Here is a 17,159-nt window from a genome sequence, read left to right as displayed (position 1 = left end):
GCTTGGTGGGTTGCCAGGTGCTTTAATAACAGCCATGTCCCCGCGACCTGCGTATTTGCCCTTCTCCCACATTCTCCCAAGTGCAATCAACCCTCACTTGCCTTTTCACACCCATTATGGCCAGCATCGTCGCAGGAGGCCTTGAGCGCGCCCAAGAGGCCGTCAAGAGCGCTTCCAACAAGAATAAGAAGGCCGTAGACCTCGAGCGTGACATGGTCGATGTCACCACCGAACAGCGCCAGACCACCGACCACGGCGTCCCCATCAGCAACACTGACAATTGGCTGAAGGCTGTCGATGGCGATCACACTGGTCCCTCTTTGCTGGAGGACCAGATCGCCCGTGAGAAGGTAGATTGATCCTGCCCTCACACCTCGAAGCGAATTAGGTTACTGACCAATCACGCCCCCAGATTCACCGATTCGACCATGAGCGCATTCCCGAGCGAGTCGTCCATGCGCGTGGCACTGGTGCCTTCGGAAACTTCAAGCTCCTCGAGAGCTGCGAAGACGTCTCCTACGCCAACATCCTCAATGACACATCCCGCAACACACCAGTCTTCGTCCGCTTCTCGACTGTCCAGGGCAGCAAAGGCAGTGCCGATACTGTCCGTGATGTCCGTGGCTTTGCAGTGAAGTTCTACACCGATGAGGGCAACTGGGATATCGTTGGCAACAACATCCCCGTCTTCTTCATTCAGGAATCCATCAAGTTCCCCGATTTCGGTATGTCAGTTCCGCCTTGTTAAACCAACCCCACTAACTGGCCCAGTCCACGCCGTCAAGCCCGAACCGCACAACGAAGTGCCCCAGGCGCAGACCGCACACAACAACTTCTGGGACTTCTGCTACCTCCACCCCGAAGCCACGCACATGTTCATGTGGGCCATGTCGGACCGTGCCATCCCCCGCTCCTATCGCATGATGCAAGGTTTCGGCGTAAACACCTACTCCCTCATTAACAAGGAGGGCAAGCGCCACTTCGTCAAGTTTATCTGGACCCCCCACCTCGGTGTTCACTCCTTCGTCTGGGATGAGGCCCTCAAGCTGGCCGGCCAGGACCCCGACTTCCACCGCAAGGACCTGATGGAAGCCATCGACAACGGTGCCTACCCCAAGTGGGACCTGCAGATCCAGACCATCCCCGAGGAGAAACAGGACGACTTTGAGTTTGACATTCTGGATGCCACCAAGATCTGGCCTGAGGACCTCGTCCCGCCGCGCACGATCGGTGTCCTCGAGCTCAACCGCAACGTCGACGAGTTCTTCCCGCAGACCGAGCAGGTCGCCTTCTGCACCTCGCACATCGTCCCCGGCATCGATTTCTCTGACGACCCGCTCCTGCAAGGCCGCAACTTCTCCTACTTCGACACGCAGATCAGCCGCCTCGGCATCAACTGGGAGGAGCTGCCCATCAACCGGCCGGTGTGCCCCGTACTCAACCACAACCGCGATGGCGCCATGAAGCACCGCATCACCAAGGGCACGGTCAACTACTGGCCCAACCGGTTCGAGGCCGGCAAGCCCGACGGGGCGGCGTCGCACCACGGCAAAGGGTTCGAGTCGTACCCAGCCCCTGTAACGGGCCGCAAGCGCCGTGGCCTCAGCCCCAAGTTCCGGGAGCACCACAACCAGGCGCAGCTGTTCTACAACTCGATGAGCGAGCACGAGAAGCTGCACATGATGAAGGCGTTCAGCTTCGAACTCGACCACTGCGACGACCCGGTGGTCTACGACCGCCTGGCCGGCACCCGGCTGGCCGAGATCGACCTGGGGCTGGCCCAGCAGGTCGCCGAGCTGGTCGGCGCCCCGATCCCGGACAAGGCGCTGCGGCCCAACCACGGCCGGCGCACCATCCGCCTCTCGCAGACCGAATTCCCACCCAAGGAGCCCACCATCGCCAGCCGCCGCATTGCCATCCTCATCGGCGACGGCTACGATCCCGTCTCCTTCAAGGCCGTCCAGCTGGCCGTCAAGGCCGCCAGCGCCCTCCCCTTCGTCATCGGCACCAAGCGCTCGCCCATCTTCGCGGAGGGTGAATCCAAAGAGACTGGCCAGGGCATCGTGCCCGACCACTATTACGACGGCATGCGCTCCACCATGTTCGACGCGACGTTCATTCCCGGCGGTCCCCACGTCGAGACCCTCCGCAAGAATGGCCAGATCAAGTACTGGATCGCCGAGACCTTCGGCCACCTCAAGCCCCTGGCGGGCACGGGCGAGGCCGCCCAGCTGATCAAGGAGGTCGTGGGCAGCGTGCTGGACGTGCAGGTCGCGACCGCCGAGAGCCCTGACCCCGTGGAGTGGTACGGTGTGGTGACTGCAGGTGGCGTGCAGAAGCCCGAGAGCATCGGCGAGACGATCAAGATCCTCAAGGATGGGAAGGACTTTGTGAGCAAGTTCTTCTACCAGGTCAGCCAGCACCGCAACTACCAGCGCGAGCTGGATGGGTTGGCCTCTACGGTTGCTTTCTAGGTCCGTTGTCAGGTTCGTCGTAAGTTTGCTTGGAGTTGTGGGTTGTATCTTGGACACGTGTATGGCTAGTATGTTAATAATCTGTATGAATTGACGATATCGATTTGATTGATCCTGGGTTACCACCTAACACTATGCTGTAGCATGTGTAAGGATTGGTGTATCTGTGGAGAGTACGCGTTCAACCGGTCCGTACCTACGACTAGGGAGAAAAGCAAGCAAGCACGCTGCTACTAGATGCCATAAGCAAGGAAAACACGGGGTGCCAACTGCGCCCGTCGAGAAGCATCATAAATATCATGCTGGACGTGTAACCGATCTACATGACAGCGCAATCTCTCTCTCCCCAGTTACGAAGAAGAGTAAGAGGATAAACGAAACGCCTTCTTCTTTCTCTGTTAACTAACCACCGGGAACAAACCCACGCCAAGCCCACCAACAGCCCACCAACAGCCCACCAACGGTGGCCACGCAAAAAGATATGACAAGAGTGGGATTCGAACCCACGCCATCAAACGATGATCAGGAAGCTTGTGAAAGCTGTTTGCTAAGGTAACCTTAACCTGACGCCTTAGACCAACTCGGCCATCTTGCCTTGATGTGTTACGGTGAATGTTTTTGCATCTAAGATGCTAACAAGCATGCAGTATAGGTGGGAGATGTGCCAACTTCTGGTAGACCTTTTGATCGCTTTAGAGGTGTTCTTGGTGCTGAGCATAGTATGAAATGTCTTCCTGTGGGCTTTGAATATTATGTAGTTGGCTTTTAGACTGTCATGAGGGTTGTGGAGGTCAGTGCTTGTGCGGATTGTCCGAGCTGCTCAGGGTATATATTCTTTGCCCAGCCTTTACCAACGATGCTGCGGAGGGAATACTGGACTAGTTAACCACTGCAAAAGACAAGAGCCGGCAATCAAATTTCCCGCCTCATGAAGCATGTTAAGATAAGTTTAAGACCATAAAACCGAAGCCAGAAGCATTGGCAAAGGTCACCACTGTAATCGATGGGAGACTGGACATGAAAAAGGTAGACGGCACCCACCACTTCAAGTCAGGTCGATTCCATCAACAATAACTCGAATTCACATCTGAATCGACGTGCTCCTCTCATTCACCCAAGCCAGAGCCGAATTATGCAGTCACTCTGTAGTAGAACCCTAGTGAGCGAATCATAAGCCACCAACCCAGCCTAGTCCGTAGCACCCATGAAGTCATCCTCATGTCAACATCCCCCACCCCTACTATATATCCAGCTGCCCAGCTCCCTTCACTCAGCACCCACCCACATCTACCAAGCATCACAGACTCAACTAAACACCTCACTACATCACCACACCTCACACCACACACACATATCAGCGCAGCAAAATGTCCCTCCCAACCTTCGGTCTCCGCCGCATCGCCCTCACCCACACCCGCCTCGCCCAGCGTATGCCCGACCAACCCTGCCCCAACCTCTATACCACTCCCTAATGCAAACAGGACAAGCCACAACCCCAGCCGCCACCACAACAGCATTCAGAAGTCTAGCAAGCAAAGCCTCCCCCGGCCAGACCTCCAACGTCGCCAACCCACAGTCCAGCAGCCCGGAATCGCAGTCCATCAACGTCGCCCGCGGCAAGGAGGCGCGCCACGCGGACACCCCCGACACGGCGTCGGTGCAGTCGCCCATTTCATCGCAGTTCGGCCCGACGAGCGAGGCCCACGAGGGTGAGGAGCAGACGTCCGCGGACGCTCAGATCAAGAATCACCCCGGGGAGTCTGGGGCGACCAAGCGACGGAATGTGGAGAGGGCGGGAGAGAGGCCTCTTGGAGCGGAGGATCGGCAGTGATTTCTCTCTTTGTTTCGTATATGATGGTTTTTGATTGTGGGTGGTAGATGTGGATAGATGGGTTTCACATTATTTGAGGGGGTATGGATCGAGAGTACATGTATTGTACAGTAGAGACATTATATCAACAATTGTATCCTTAGCTACGTTGTATCTTGTGTTTGGCGACTAGAATAGGAGAAGCAATTGTTTCATGATCGATAAACCCGGAATCTGCACGGTTACTTCATTCAGCATGGCCATTGCGTGGGTCCCAACCTGGACCGAGACCACGCTCGGCCGCGATTAGGGTTGTGGGGAACCGTCGCAGGCTCTGACGGCGCGATGACGGCACCAGACCCGGATCCCCCCCTGCTTTACCCTAAGGTCCCTCCCTAACCACGCCATCGCAGATCGCCCATCCAAGATGCAGTCGCCATTCTATGTCATCTTTCACCTTGCGTCGTGATGATCCACTCCTTCGCTTGCTGGCCCATGAATCAAAATCAAAATAAAATAGAATAACAACCGTGCCGATTGTAGAAGTAGAAGTAGAAAATCATCGATAATTAGACTCCCGCTCCAACCAGATCGTCCTTCACACGAGCGAAACCATCCTCCAGAACCACCACGCAACCCGAAAGAAACAAAATAATGGCAGATAACCTGGACTTCCCCAAACCCCTGACCCTCAAAGATGCAGGCGGCAGCAGTGTACGCCCCCTCCCCAATCCCTTACCCCCTACGAACACAACACAACTGGAAGCCTCCGCTGGGTGCACTACAACCCCTCCACCAAACTAACCACCAAAAAAAGTCCCAAGGCTCCCGCCCCACCCAACAAGACCAATACACAATCCTCTGCCCCGACGCCTTCGAAAGCGAAACCGACCAGCTCGCGCTCTTCGCGGTTTACGACGGCCAGTACGCAGTTTCCCCCCTTTCCTTACATCTACATCCACTCCCCACCAACTAACGGGGAAACCAGCGGATCAAGCAAAGTCGCCAAACACGCCCGTGACAACCTCCCCTGTTTCCTGAGGCACAGTCCCGATCTACAAACCGGGGAGTACGAGAAGGCGATCGCCGAAGCCATCCGGCGCGAGGAGGAGCAGCTGCTGCATGAGTTCTGGGAGGGCGAGGACAAGCATGCGCTGGCGGGGACGACGTTGGCGCTGGCGGTGGTGAATCTCACGCGCGGCGTGCTGGTCGTGGGCAATGTGGGGGATTCGGATGTGTTGCTGGGGGTGGAGGGGGGTGGGACTGGAGGGGGGATGGGGATGGAGGTGGTGCGTTTCTCTCCTAAGTCTAGTATCTTTCGATTTTAGAATAGGGATGGTGCTGATGATGATGAGAGCAGACTAGATTATCGACGACGCATACACCCGAGAGTGACGGGGAGAAACACCGGGTCGAGTTGGCGGGCGGGACGGTGAATACGGAGAGTGGGACGGCGCGAGTGGGTGAGTCTGTCTTGCAGTTTCCCCGGAACAAGATCTAGGTGACTGACCGCACCAGGAGCGCTGAATATGTCCCGCGCGTTGGGCGACCTGCGCTACAAAAACCCCCTCAACAACATGACCCAGCGAGCCAAAAGTGGCAGCGGCAGTTCCGAAGGAGAAACCCCTGGCGCCAACGACTCCCCCCCGCAGCGCGGGGACTTCATCTCCAGCGAGCCCGCTCTCAACCGCGTCGACCTCCGCGACGACCGTCGCTATGTGCTGGCCCTGCTGTCGGATGGCGTGACGAATGTGTTGGATGACGCGACCATCCTCCACCGCATCGCCGAGCTGCGGCAGTCCGGGTTCGACGCGACGCGGGCGGCGCAGAATATCACCGAGGGAACGACGGCGTTGCCGGGTAGTGATAATGCGACCTGCGTGACGGTATTCCTGGAGGGACCGAAGGCTGGGCAAGCATGACTTGAGGGTGCTGGCGATGTGATGAGGTGGTGAGGTGGGCGGGGTGTGCATATTAGACAGCATTGCATTGCGTGCATGTATAGCATTAGTAGCATTTTCTAGGACCTTCCGGATGCGATTAGACAGGTGGGGATACTAGACAGTACCGATAACAAGGAGGGGTTCAATGCACTGCAACCTGGATGAGATAATGAATCATGGATCTAGATCCCTACGCGACCAATCATCGTCCCCGGAGGCGATAGCCGAGGCGATCAGTGCGACCGGGTCACGATGAGATCAGCCTATACCAGAGAACCTTGGCCAGTAGCACCACCACATGTTCACGTCATGCCTAGCATGCAGGAGACAAAATATATTACCCCGCGATGTAGCTCGGTTGGAAACTCACAGCCACGAATTAGTGAATTGCACCCACAATGTTCGAAAATATCGTCACCCCCCAGCTGAAGAGCAGGCCGCAGCGCCCTACACCCACCTTCGGCCCATTGGCCACGAGCAACATCATCGACATCCGGACCGACAAGAGCGAGACCCAGCTCCGACAGTCGCTGCAGGACTCCGTCCACGCCGCGTGCCATGGACAGGCCGCCATGCCCGACCTGCTCCTCTGGGACGAACAGGGGCTGCGCTTCTTCGAGGAGGTGACCTTCTCCCCGGCCTATTATCTGACCAATGAAGAGATCGGGCTGTTGGAGAAGCACAAATACCAGATCGCGGAGCATATCCCGCCCGGAAGCATGCTGGTGGAATTGGGTAGTGGGTGAGTTGCACCCTGGGTCGTCAGAAGAACAACGACACTGACGGAGTAAGCAACCTCCGCAAGGTGAAGATCCTCCTCGACGCACTCGACGAGCTAGGCCGCGAGGTCGACTACTTCGCCCTGGACGTCTCCCTCGCCGAGCTGCAGCGCACGCTGAGCATGGTCCCGCCGGGGATCTTCCAACACGTGCGGTGTTTCGGGCTGCTGGGGACCTACGACGACGGCCGCGAGTGGCTGCAGCGATCGGACCTCCGGTCCCGGCCGAAGACCATCCTGTCTCTGGGCTCGACGCTGGGGAGTTTCCCGCGGGCGGACGCTGCCGCGTTCCTGGCGAGCTTCGTGCACGCAGATGCTAGCCAAGGAAGCAGCCCATCCTTTTTGATCGGGTTGGACGGATGTAAAGAGCCGGCACGGGTGCTGGCAGCGTACAACGATCCCGAGGGAGTCAATCGTCGGTTTATCAAGCATGGATTAGACCGGGCGAATGAGATCCTCGAGCACGAGGCATTTGCACTCGATCGCTGGGATGTGGTGGGGCAGTGGAACGCGGAGAACGGCAGCCACGATCAGTTCTATGTCTCCACTGGGGAGGAGGAGCTGGCTAACAAGAGAGTCCAAGCGGGGACGCGCATTCGAGCAGTGCAGAGCCACAAGTACGATGGCGATGATCGAATGGCGCTCTTTGGGAGGGCCGGGTTAGAGGAGGTCGATGCGTGGGCATCGGGAAGCCAGTATCGTGAGTGCGGCCTCATCCTGAGAGAACCAGTGCTGACTGTTGCGTAGACTTACTGTTTTTGAGCAGCTGATAGAGATAGACCAGGTGGTTGATATGAAGACGATAGATATAATTTCACCTAATGTAATGATTCTACTGGTGCATTTCAGGAGGATACCTGCAGAACTTGGCTGTCTGGTCGGCCGTAGAGATGCAACTATGCAAACAGACCAAATCTATGACGACAGGTCGAATCAAACGAGACAAACAGCACCAAACAGCAGCAACGGTGCAAACACCCCACATCGGCCAATCAGGACATCCCCGCATTCTCGAAGGATGCTTTGCAAACATCACAATCTCACCTGCGGTTTGATTCACGCGAGGGATTATAAGTAGGTATATAACAGCATCAATTGCCTTCAAAACAATGGGATCCCAAGCACTCTAATCTCATTCTTTATCTTACGCTTGAATGCAATTTGAATTACTCACCTGCTCAGCCGTGAACTTACAGTGTACATTACCCTACATTTGACAATAACCACCTCACCACCATGCCCACCCACCAAGCCCTAACCCAGCCCACGATCCTCCCCCCGGCCCTCCGCCCCGGCGACACCATAGCGCTGGTCTCCCCATCCGCCCGCCTCAACAGCATCCTCCCCACCCCGCTCCACCGCGGCCGCCTCTTCCTAGAATCCCTGGGCTTCCGCGTGCGCATCATCTACACCCCCTTCCCAGAGCCCAGCACCATCGCCGACTCGATCCGCATCCGCACGGCGGAGCTGCACACAGCCTTCGGAGACCCGACCATCCAGGCCATCATCTGCACCATCGGCGGGCAGCACGCCAACGAGCTCCTCCCGCACCTGGACTACGCGCTCATCCGCGCAAACCCCAAGATCTTCGTCGGCTACAGCGACACCACTTTCCTGCACTATGCGCTGGAGTCGCGCGCGGGCCTGCGCACCTTCTACGGGCCCAGCCTGCTGACCGACTTCTCCGATGTGCAGCCGCTGCCCTTCACGGTGGAGCATCTGCTGCATGTCTTGACGGGAGGTGGGGCGGTGGGGCCGGTGCCGCGGTCGCTGCGCTGCGCTGTGGAGCATAATGATTTCCAGTTCGGGCGGGATGCCTCGGTCGCGCCGCGGGTGACGGTGCCCTCGCCGGCGTGGCGGTGGGTGCGAGGAGGGCGTGCGGAGGGGAAGCTGTACGGTGGCACGGTGCATATCGTCGAACGGCTGCAGGGGACGGTGTTTGCGCCGTCTTCGTGGAAGGACCATGTTCTGCTGCTGGAGTCGGCCATGGGGTTCGAGACGATCGAGCGGCCGTATTCGGTGGCCCGGTTTCGAGGTAACTTGGTGGATTTGGCGTTGTCCGGGGTGCTGGGGGAGATTAGTGGGTTGGTGGTCGGAAGAGGATACAAGTATGATGAGCGGATGCAGGAGGAATTGGCGGCGGTGATTGTGGAGGTGTTGGACGTGGTGGTGGGCAGGAAGGATGAGCTGCCTGTATTGATGAATGTGGATGTTGGCCATACCAGTCCGTTTGTCACGTTGCCGTTTGGGGCGAGGGTGAGGTTGGATTCGGAGAGGGATGAGTTTGTCGTCTTGGAGGCGGGGGTGTCTACGAGGAGGTAGTCTGGATAGAGAATATGAGGGTCATTGATTTGAGTGAATAAATTGCATACTGTCTGTTTAGAGTAACACTCCCGTCTCATCATCCTTACATCATCCCCGCACGCGGAGATCGCCTTCCACCACCTCTTCATCTACAACACACCTCTTCTCGAAGACAACCACAACTGACTGCGACAACACAACAGCAACATGGACGTTCTCGACTTCCTTCACAAGATAGCAGACGACCTGCTGGCCCGGGCCAAAATGGTATGTCGTGCTCTCACCCTTCCGTATCTAAGTACACTAACCTCTCAGATCCAAAACCGCCAAGTAGGATGGCTCACCATCAACCGCAAGGTCCACCCACCCCCTGTTACCATCTCTACTACCTCAAACCTAGCTAAAAAAGCCTAGACCGGCCAGCTCATACGCGAACAACAACCGCTCTGGAAGAAACTCAAACTCCTCCTGTTGTTCAACCCTCTCACCGAATGGCTGGACACAACCCACCTGATGCGCCTATACATGCACCGCGAAGCGGTCAAAGAGGGTACATCCATCCTCTACCCCCCCTACACTCCCATACTAACCCCCCCAAGGCCAAGAAGAAGCCGCTCCAACCTCGCGCACCCGCATCGCCGCCTTCATCGCCTTCTACCACATCGACATGACCCAATTCGACCCCTCCGATATCTCCGCCTACGCAAACTTCGAAGACTTCTTCGTGCGCGCGCACCGGCCCGGCTCGCGCCCGATCTTCGAGCCCGACAACCCCCGGACGGCAGTCATCGTGGCCGACAGCCGCGTCGTGGCCTACGAGTCCGTCGCGGAGAGCCAGAAGGTCTGGATCAAGGGGTGTGAGTTCTCGATCACCAACCTGGTGATGGACCGGCGGCTCGGGGCGCAGTTCGACGGCAGCGCGATCGCGAGCTTCCGTCTCTCGCCGCAGGATTATCACCGGTTTCATTGTCCGGTGAGGGGGACGGTGAAAGTGCATAGGAGTATGCCCGGGGATTACTATGAGGTGGATCCGATTGCGTTGCGGAGTGGGGTGGATATCCTGACGAGGAATGCGAGGGATTATATTGTGGTGGATAGTGAGGAGTTCGGGGAGGTGTTGTTTGTGGCGATTGGGGCTGCGCAGGTCGGGACCGTTAGGTTTGTGTCACTGTGATATCGAGGGGAGTGAGGTGAAGCGATGCTAATATGGGGCTGGCAGGATCCACGAGCGCTTCCAGCAGCCTGGGGCCCGGATCGAGAAAGGCGAAGAGCTGGGCCATTTCCAGTTTGGAGGGTCGTCGATCATCGTGGCGTTCCAACGGGAGCGGATCGTCTTCGACGAGGATCTGCTGCGGGCCAGCAAGAATGCCATTGCCACCGATGTGGAGGTGGGCATGAGTCTAGGACGGGCGGTGGAGAAGGCGTAATCTGTTCTATTTGATACTATATCCGACGAATTTGATACCACGAGCCAGCCCAGCAGTTCTATGTCTATGAATTAGATCCATCTCTGCTTAATTCTTCCCATTCTCACCCCCATTACCCTTCCCCTCCGCCAACGCCCGCACATCGCGCGCCACCTCCCTCAACGCCCGCATGGCCGCCTCGCTCCACGGCGCCATCTGCACGAACCCATGACACAGGTCCGCATAGTGCCGCCACACGACCGCATTCCCCGCTGCCTGCAGCTTGGACGCGAACTCCACCCCGACATCCCTCAGCGGATCGAACCCACACGTATACACCCTGGCCGGCGGCAGCCCCTGCAGCTGGGTTTGGGGCTGCATGCCCGGGGAGATATACCGACTGGACGGCGCCACCCCATCGGGGATATAGTTGGCCGCGAAGTTGAAGATCCCGTTACCTGGGTGCCCGTGTTAGCTGCCAGCTCTAAACCCAACCAGCCCATACACTAACGGGAAGGACCTACAATCCAGATACAACCTCGCCCCATCATTATTCTCCACCGCCGCCGGCGTATCAAACGGCAACCGCGCCTCGGGATACAGCAGCACCAACCCATCCAACCCCTTTTGGTTTCTGTCTATCCGCCGCAGCGAAACAGCGGCCGTCAGGTTCCCGCCGGCGCTGTCCCCGCCCCCGAAGATCCGGTCCGGGTCGACGTGCCGCGCCTGTCCGCCCTCCCCCCGTAGCCAGTCGATCACCGCGTCGTACTCGTCTAGCTGCGTCGGATAGCGCCACTCCGGTGCGAGCCGGTACTCGACCAGGTAGATCTGGATCCCGGCGGATTCGGCAAGCAGCCGGCATCCGGGTTCGAAGTCGTCGGCGCTGCCGACTGTGTAGCCGCCCCCGTGGAAGTAGATTAGGGCTGGGGTCAGGTTGTGCGGGGTCGGGCGGGCGGTTTCGGATTGGCGGTGCGGGGTCGAGGCCGGGCGCGACGGGTACAGGATGCGCAGTGGGATGGTGCCGTGCGGGCCGGCGGGAATGGCCGTGTGCTCGACGTGCAGGATTGAGGGCTGTTTTGCTTCGGGGATGTTGCGTAGGCTGAAGGTTTGGACGTGGTGGCGTCGTTCTTGGAAGATGTCGCGGCCCGAGAGCCGTAGCGTCGGGTTTTGGGCGAGGAAGGTTTGCACTTCGGGGTCGAGGGTGCTGCGGGAGGCGGTTTTGGGGATCATTATGTGGGAGTCACGGTTGGCAGATGCAGTGGTGAGAAGGGCGTAGAGTTGGGGTGGGGTTTAGGGGTGATGATGGTTGAGGATGGGTCAGGTGGTGGTTGCTTGTTTATATGCTTTCCATTAGGGTATAGATCTGGTGGAACCGGTGAAATCAACCCAACGTCATTGTTCCGGGAGCAGCGGACATACAGTACATTACTCGATCCTAGCACGGCATTAACCTACTCATTAAATCATAAATTCCAGATAAATCATATCCCAGCACCATCCTCACACCTACTCCTTCGCATCCGCCTGCTCCCCCCGCACCGGCAACCCTGCCGCGCGATACAACCGATCAATGCACTCCATCTGCCAGATACTCTCCTCGCCAGGGATCCAATACGCGGGCGTCTTCCCGCGCACCGCATCAACAAACGCCTCCAGCTGCCACCGATACGTGCTCCAGGCCGACTGGCCCCCGCGCGCCCCGTCGCTGGTCGTCACGTCGCCCCACAGCGGGCCCCCCTGATACTGCCGGTGGCACTTGGTCTTCCCCGTGGTCTTGTCCGTGATGGCGATGTAGTGGTACAGATGCGGCATCATCGCGTTGTAGAAGAAGATGATCGCCTTGTCCGTCTCCACCTCGATCGACGGCAGCTCCCAGAATCGCGGCACCAGACCGCCCACCGCCCACGCCCGCGCCATGTCCGTGTAGATCCGGCTGTGCACCTCGCCGCCCTGCGCGTCCTCGAAGGTCAAGTAGGCGTACATCGCCTCGTCGACGCGGGGGTCCGCTGCGGACCGTCGCGCGGTGACGGAGTGGATGGTCTTGGGTAGTTGGCTGCGCAGCGCGTAGCGCGTGAAGGAAAGCGCGTACGTCATGTCCATTGCCGAGCCGCCTGTTTTGGGTTAGTATGGAGTTACCAGAACAAAAGAAGAAAGAATAAGGACAAGGAGAGTGCATACCAGCGAGATCATACTGCCACCGAATATCCCCCTTCGGTACCCCAGGACTGGCGGTCATGATGGCCTCGGTGCGGATGATGCGGCCGTACTCGCCGGATTCGAGGATGTGGCGGAAGGCGTGCGCCGCGGGGTGGAATTGCCAGTGGAACTGCGTTGGAATGAGTATATGTTGCATCGATAGTATACAGTGCATGCGAATTCTTGAAAGAGCGAACGCACCGCTTCCTCAATCGTCACCCCCTTCTCCTTGGCCTGGTCGATCAGCGCGCGGGCCTCCTCCGCGTTCGAGGTGAAGGGCTTCTCGCAGAGGACGTGCTTCCCCGCCTGGATCGCCTTGGCTGCCCATTCGTAGTGCAGCCCGTTCGGAGTCGAGATGTAGACGATGTCGACGGCCGGGTCGTCCAGCAGCGCCTGGTACGAGTCGTGCGACCGGGTGAAGTGGTACTGCTTGGCGGTATGGGTGGCCGTCGCGGCGTCGCGCGAGGCGATGCTGTAGAGGATCACGTCGGGGTGGGTTTCGACGGGGTGGATGACTGCGTACTTCAGTATGGGAGGGATACAATGGGGCTAGGGTGTGGTGGTGAGGGCGTACCAGCTGCGGCGTTGATTTGGGCGGAGGATAGCACGCCGAGCTTGAGGGCATTCGGAGACTTCTGCGGCGCGGAGTGCAGAAATGCGCCCAGGTATTGATGGAGGAATGTTGCGCCTTGGAGGACGAGAGCCATCTTGTTTCGGTTGTTTCTGGTATCAAAGGTAGTACTTTACTTTTGTCGAGTTGAGAAGAGCGTCCCTGAGTTGAAGTTTATGTGAGGTGGGCGGAGAGCGATAAGGGCGGAGTATCAGTTAGGAGTGATGACGTTGACAGCCCGTCACTCTTGCACTGGTCGATAGCCCTAGTGTGAGCAACGCTGGAGTGTGTAACTTTCGTCTCTTCCAATCGCATGGACTCCTGTAATCACCCAGCAGTGGGTGTATGGTGGTCTGATTGCAGGGGCAGAGTCTGGATATCCCACAATTGACGGTCGGTTGACGTCTGGTCTAGATTGTTTCAGTATGATGCATTCTACCACATTGATTCGGGGTTTGTGTACAGAGTTGGACTTCTTGAGGAGTTAGTATCGTGCTTCTAGAGTCAGTCAGACATCTCATATATACAAGCTGGAACCTGAACATTTTCATCTTGGGACACCTCACCATATTGCAGACAAAGGTACTCGGCGTGTAAACGAGTTTGATGTCATTTCAAGTCTACATAGACCCATAGGACTATTTTGCATTAATTCTTGGCGTAGTATATCAATTGGCCGGATGGTGTAGTTGGTTATCACGTATCGTTAACACCGATAAGGTCCTGGGATCGAGCCCCAGTCTGGTCATCGCTTTTTGCTTTTCCTTTGGTGTTTTGCCGCTCTCACTATCTTATCGCTGGCCGACCCTGTCACATAAACCATCTTGGTTCATGCCAACTATTTTATGCATCTGTCCCTGGTGCAATTGAAGTACCTGTTTGACGGCGATCCCTAAGACTTGGACCCTCCTTTGGCCCCCACAAGTCGCTTCCAAAACCTGTGAAATATCATGTTCACCCTTTTCGAGAAGGGGACCTAGTCTACCCCTCCTAATCTTATCGCATCCAATAGGCACGGCCCTGACCCGGGCGATGCACATCCAAAACCCCCGATCTGGTAACATGCTCGGATCCTGCCCTGATCGCCTGCCCTTCTCAATCTACGTGCGACATCCGTTATATGAATGCAGCTATGGATTACTCCCCCCCTGTTCGCCAGCGCCTTTTCTTTCCATTGATCACAATTGCATTCACACCATCTACAAGCGCCACCCTATATCAATTTTTACAAGCTACCACCTCGTCTAACCGCCGCAGACTCTAAGCGCCGATCCTGAAACGGACTTGCAGCTCAGAGCAATGGATCCTGCGCCGCCCTGCGCTGCCACAGATAGCCTTGATTCTCGGCTCAGCCTTGCACCTTTCTCCCTTATCATTGTAACCTTCCCCTCTTTTTACCACCTGCATTACCCTTGCTGTGAACCCACAGCGGCAGCATCGGGTTGCCCACCCTCGCAACATCTCCAAACATGACAACAGTATGCCTTGTCTCTCTCCTCGCCCTCCTCACGACGGCCACTTCAGCACAGACGGCAAACACCACTTTCAGCAAACGCGGCTCCGTACTGACAGACCTATCCGGCGGATTCTGTCGGAGCTATCAGTTCGGCGGTACGCTTCCCCTCGCCATCCTCCACGCCACAGCCAACTAAACCCAGTGATTTGCAGTAAACATCGCCAACGATGTCCTCTACATGGTCGATCTGGATGGCGGCCTAGTCCCCGACGACGGAAACAGTTCCCGTGCGCCCACCCTCTCCTCACGAACCCCCGAGGAGAACATTCGGATGTTGATGACAGACAACAGATAACTACATGCTGCAGCTGGATCTGGGCGAGTCCTTCTCGATGAACGATGGCGCCAACTACAAGATGAGCTTGGTGGATGCGCAGATCCCCGTGCTGAAGGACCAGGCGCTGTGGTCTAGTCGGGATAATAGTTCCTTGTTCTTGTATGGGGGGCGGCGGGCGAGTAATATCAGTTTGGATGAGAGGGTGTGGAGGTATGGCGTCCAAGAAGGGAGGTGGGAGGTGCAAGAGACGAGTGCGGTGCCTGTGCGGTATGATGGTGGGGGTGAGTCGCCTCTTTTTCTTGCAAGGGAAGGGGAAGGGTCGGATTGGTTGGTGAGTCGAGATGGTGCTGATGGTGTACGACAGTGAATATCAATGTCCCTGAGTTGCAGAGCGCGTACTGGCTCGGTGGGTATCAGGATTCCTCGACAATAACCGCCATCACCGATAGTCGGCGGGTGTATGCGACGAGCATGGTGGAGTTCAACACGACGACCGGCGAAATCGCGGAGATTGACGCCCCCGTGACGCCTGTCCAGGACGGGGCGTTGGTGTATATCCCCGTCGGAGAGCAAGGGCTGCTGGTGTTTTTGGGCGGGGAGACGCCCTCGATGGTCAACGGCACAAATGCGACTATGGCTGTAGTAAGAGAAAGCGTCCTTGGAGACGGACACGAGCCCCGCTGACGGATCTCCTGCAGAATAGCTGGGACTATGTCCAGGTGTACGACATCGCCTCCGGCAGCTGGTACAACCAGTCGACGACCGGCAGCGTGGCCTCGCGCACGCAGTTCTGCGCCACCGTCCAGCACGATCCGTCCTCCGCCTCGTATCAGATTTATGTGCTCGGTGGCGCCGACTATCACTCCCAAGACGTGATCACCGACGTGGACTACCTCTCCATCCCCTCCTTCAAGTGGTACAACGCCGCCGGGCTCAGCGAGGGCCGGATGACCCTCAGCTGCCAGGCCTATGGAAGGCAGATTTTCGGGGTCGGCGGCCGTCTCGCCTGGGCCGACGATTCAGACGCCGGATGCTACACCATGCCGGCGTTTATCTACGATGCGCAGTCGGAGGTGGTTCGGTCGGGGTTTGACGTAGGTTTCCCTAGGAAATCCCATTGATGTGAGCAGTGCTGATTGGAAGATAGCCCGGGTTAATGACATATTCTCTCTCCTCTGCTACCGCGGCGGACATCAAGGCCTCGCCATACCCGTCTAGTTGGGCCAGTCCAGCATTGAAGGAGCTTTTCGTCTCACAAACCAACATCACATCAGCAACGGCTTCGCCCTCCCCGACGAGCAGTAGCAGAGATGGCTCACAATCACACGCAGGAGCGATAGCTGGCGGAGTGGTGGGCGGAGTGATCGGTCTCGCTCTGCTCCTTGCCTTGGGGTACCTCTTCCTCCGACGGCGGCGTCGGGCTGTGCCCCAGACGGAGGAAAGCTTGCCGGTTGCTACAGGTAGTTGGGAGAAGGCAGAACTCCCCACCTCTGGGCATACAGTCAGTGAGGTGTCGGGTGAAGCGGCGGCGAGCGAACTGGAGAGCGAGCAGCTTATGACACGCTATGAGCTGGCGAGCGACAACGAACCTGTGCATGAGCTGGATGCGCAGGGGACGGGTCGGAGATGAGTAAAGAAATTTTTGATCTTATCAACAGCGTTGATATGGTGAGATACTATACAGGAAAGGGCAGAACTATAGCTGCTGTCAGCTTTATGGGGTTGAGTCATAATAATTGTGCTAGTGTGCCACCATATTGTCACTAATAAAAGTTGAGATTCTTGGTAGAAAACTATTGATATGTAGCCTAGTGAGATTCATCACATACATGTTAATTTGGAATC

At 57.3% G+C, this 17,159-nt stretch overlaps 8 protein-coding genes and 2 non-coding genes across 10 annotated transcripts; 7 read left to right on the top strand and 3 right to left on the bottom strand.

Moving 5' to 3' along the window:
- Positions 1-69: 69 nt before the first annotated feature.
- On the top strand, positions 70-2,592 carry catA (catalase catA). Its single transcript, XM_025641099.1, has 3 exons — positions 70-350; positions 413-725; positions 772-2,592. Exons 1-3 carry the CDS (start codon positions 117-119, stop codon positions 2,472-2,474), a joined length of 2,250 nt encoding a protein of 749 aa, XP_025487091.1. The 5' UTR covers positions 70-116; the 3' UTR covers positions 2,475-2,592.
- A 364-nt stretch (positions 2,593-2,956) lies between these two features.
- Positions 2,957-3,069, bottom strand: BO82DRAFT_t292. The gene has a single exon. It is a non-coding gene; the product is annotated as a tRNA-Leu (tRNA).
- A 709-nt stretch (positions 3,070-3,778) lies between these two features.
- On the top strand, positions 3,779-4,463 carry BO82DRAFT_346155 (uncharacterized protein). The gene is made up of 2 exons (XM_025633741.1): positions 3,779-3,902; positions 3,956-4,463. Exons 1-2 carry the CDS (start codon positions 3,842-3,844, stop codon positions 4,303-4,305), a joined length of 411 nt encoding a protein of 136 aa, XP_025487090.1. The 5' UTR covers positions 3,779-3,841; the 3' UTR covers positions 4,306-4,463.
- A 353-nt stretch (positions 4,464-4,816) lies between these two features.
- On the top strand, positions 4,817-7,775 carry BO82DRAFT_387004 (uncharacterized protein; the record flags this gene model as incomplete). The annotated part of the gene is made up of 8 exons (XM_025638280.1): positions 4,817-4,998; positions 5,102-5,208; positions 5,273-5,573; positions 5,645-5,747; positions 5,803-6,170; positions 6,653-6,969; positions 7,020-7,705; positions 7,753-7,775. The coding sequence occupies exons 1-8, from the start codon at positions 4,939-4,941 to the stop codon at positions 7,773-7,775; spliced, it is 1,965 nt and encodes a 654-aa protein (XP_025487089.1). The 5' UTR covers positions 4,817-4,938.
- A 275-nt stretch (positions 7,776-8,050) lies between these two features.
- BO82DRAFT_358739 (S66 peptidase family protein) lies at positions 8,051-9,373 on the top strand. The gene has a single exon (XM_025636377.1). It carries the CDS (start codon positions 8,242-8,244, stop codon positions 9,325-9,327), a length of 1,086 nt encoding a protein of 361 aa, XP_025487088.1. The 5' UTR covers positions 8,051-8,241; the 3' UTR covers positions 9,328-9,373.
- A 124-nt stretch (positions 9,374-9,497) lies between these two features.
- BO82DRAFT_346144 (putative phosphatidylserine decarboxylase) lies at positions 9,498-10,817 on the top strand. Its single transcript, XM_025633740.1, has 5 exons — positions 9,498-9,576; positions 9,625-9,666; positions 9,724-9,859; positions 9,909-10,467; positions 10,529-10,817. Exons 1-5 carry the CDS (start codon positions 9,517-9,519, stop codon positions 10,734-10,736), a joined length of 1,005 nt encoding a protein of 334 aa, XP_025487087.1. The 5' UTR covers positions 9,498-9,516; the 3' UTR covers positions 10,737-10,817.
- On the bottom strand, positions 10,818-12,003 carry BO82DRAFT_395803 (alpha/beta hydrolase). The gene is made up of 2 exons (XM_025638809.1): positions 11,240-12,003; positions 10,818-11,173 (listed from the first exon to the last, which is right to left on the bottom strand). The coding sequence occupies exons 1-2, from the start codon at positions 11,943-11,945 to the stop codon at positions 10,824-10,826; spliced, it is 1,056 nt and encodes a 351-aa protein (XP_025487086.1). The 5' UTR covers positions 11,946-12,003; the 3' UTR covers positions 10,818-10,823.
- Positions 12,004-12,101: 98 nt separating this feature from the next.
- BO82DRAFT_320890 (Gfo/Idh/MocA family protein) lies at positions 12,102-13,686 on the bottom strand. Its single transcript, XM_025632723.1, has 4 exons — positions 13,486-13,686; positions 13,113-13,426; positions 12,894-13,041; positions 12,102-12,826 (listed from the first exon to the last, which is right to left on the bottom strand). The coding sequence occupies exons 1-4, from the start codon at positions 13,616-13,618 to the stop codon at positions 12,222-12,224; spliced, it is 1,200 nt and encodes a 399-aa protein (XP_025487085.1). The 5' UTR covers positions 13,619-13,686; the 3' UTR covers positions 12,102-12,221.
- A 509-nt stretch (positions 13,687-14,195) lies between these two features.
- BO82DRAFT_t294 lies at positions 14,196-14,269 on the top strand. Its single transcript has one exon. It is a non-coding gene; the product is annotated as a tRNA-Val (tRNA).
- A 663-nt stretch (positions 14,270-14,932) lies between these two features.
- BO82DRAFT_358736 (uncharacterized protein) lies at positions 14,933-17,104 on the top strand. Its single transcript, XM_025636376.1, has 6 exons — positions 14,933-15,132; positions 15,190-15,264; positions 15,329-15,595; positions 15,679-15,956; positions 16,013-16,408; positions 16,462-17,104. The coding sequence occupies exons 1-6, from the start codon at positions 14,991-14,993 to the stop codon at positions 16,942-16,944; spliced, it is 1,641 nt and encodes a 546-aa protein (XP_025487084.1). The 5' UTR covers positions 14,933-14,990; the 3' UTR covers positions 16,945-17,104.
- Positions 17,105-17,159: the final 55 nt, after the last annotated feature.

This window comes from Aspergillus uvarum, assembly GCF_003184745.1.
Source record: "Aspergillus uvarum CBS 121591 unplaced genomic scaffold BO82scaffold_76, whole genome shotgun sequence".
NCBI lineage: Eukaryota > Fungi > Ascomycota > Eurotiomycetes > Eurotiales > Aspergillaceae > Aspergillus > Aspergillus uvarum.
The sequence above is the reverse complement of the archived record's forward strand: the minus strand, read 5'-3'. Positions and strand labels throughout refer to the sequence as shown.

Coding starts and splice junctions, on each gene's coding strand:
- BO82DRAFT_320890 (XM_025632723.1), bottom strand. CDS start 13,618: ATGGCTCTCGTCCTCCAAGGCGCAACATTCCTCCATCAATACCTGGGC. Junction 13,427..13,485: donor CCAAATCAACGCCGCAGCTG/GTACGCCCTCAC, acceptor TGAAGTACGCAG/TCATCCACCCCGTCGAAACC. Junction 12,827..12,893: donor GTGGCAGTATGATCTCGCTG/GTATGCACTCTC, acceptor AACCCAAAACAG/GCGGCTCGGCAATGGACATG.
- BO82DRAFT_358736 (XM_025636376.1), top strand. CDS start 14,991: ATGACAACAGTATGCCTTGTCTCTCTCCTCGCCCTCCTCACGACGGCC. Junction 15,133..15,189: donor TCGGAGCTATCAGTTCGGCG/GTACGCTTCCCC, acceptor AGTGATTTGCAG/TAAACATCGCCAACGATGTC. Junction 16,409..16,461: donor TGGTTCGGTCGGGGTTTGAC/GTAGGTTTCCCT, acceptor ATTGGAAGATAG/CCCGGGTTAATGACATATTC.
- BO82DRAFT_358739 (XM_025636377.1), top strand. CDS start 8,242: ATGCCCACCCACCAAGCCCTAACCCAGCCCACGATCCTCCCCCCGGCC.
- BO82DRAFT_395803 (XM_025638809.1), bottom strand. CDS start 11,945: ATGATCCCCAAAACCGCCTCCCGCAGCACCCTCGACCCCGAAGTGCAA. Junction 11,174..11,239: donor GGCGAGGTTGTATCTGGATT/GTAGGTCCTTCC, acceptor ACGGGCACCCAG/GTAACGGGATCTTCAACTTC.
- BO82DRAFT_346155 (XM_025633741.1), top strand. CDS start 3,842: ATGTCCCTCCCAACCTTCGGTCTCCGCCGCATCGCCCTCACCCACACC. Junction 3,903..3,955: donor CCACACCCGCCTCGCCCAGC/GTATGCCCGACC, acceptor TAATGCAAACAG/GACAAGCCACAACCCCAGCC.
- catA (XM_025641099.1), top strand. CDS start 117: ATGGCCAGCATCGTCGCAGGAGGCCTTGAGCGCGCCCAAGAGGCCGTC. Junction 351..412: donor ACCAGATCGCCCGTGAGAAG/GTAGATTGATCC, acceptor TCACGCCCCCAG/ATTCACCGATTCGACCATGA. Junction 726..771: donor CATCAAGTTCCCCGATTTCG/GTATGTCAGTTC, acceptor TAACTGGCCCAG/TCCACGCCGTCAAGCCCGAA.
- BO82DRAFT_346144 (XM_025633740.1), top strand. CDS start 9,517: ATGGACGTTCTCGACTTCCTTCACAAGATAGCAGACGACCTGCTGGCC. Junction 9,577..9,624: donor TGCTGGCCCGGGCCAAAATG/GTATGTCGTGCT, acceptor CTAACCTCTCAG/ATCCAAAACCGCCAAGTAGG. Junction 9,667..9,723: donor GGCTCACCATCAACCGCAAG/GTCCACCCACCC, acceptor AAAAAAGCCTAG/ACCGGCCAGCTCATACGCGA.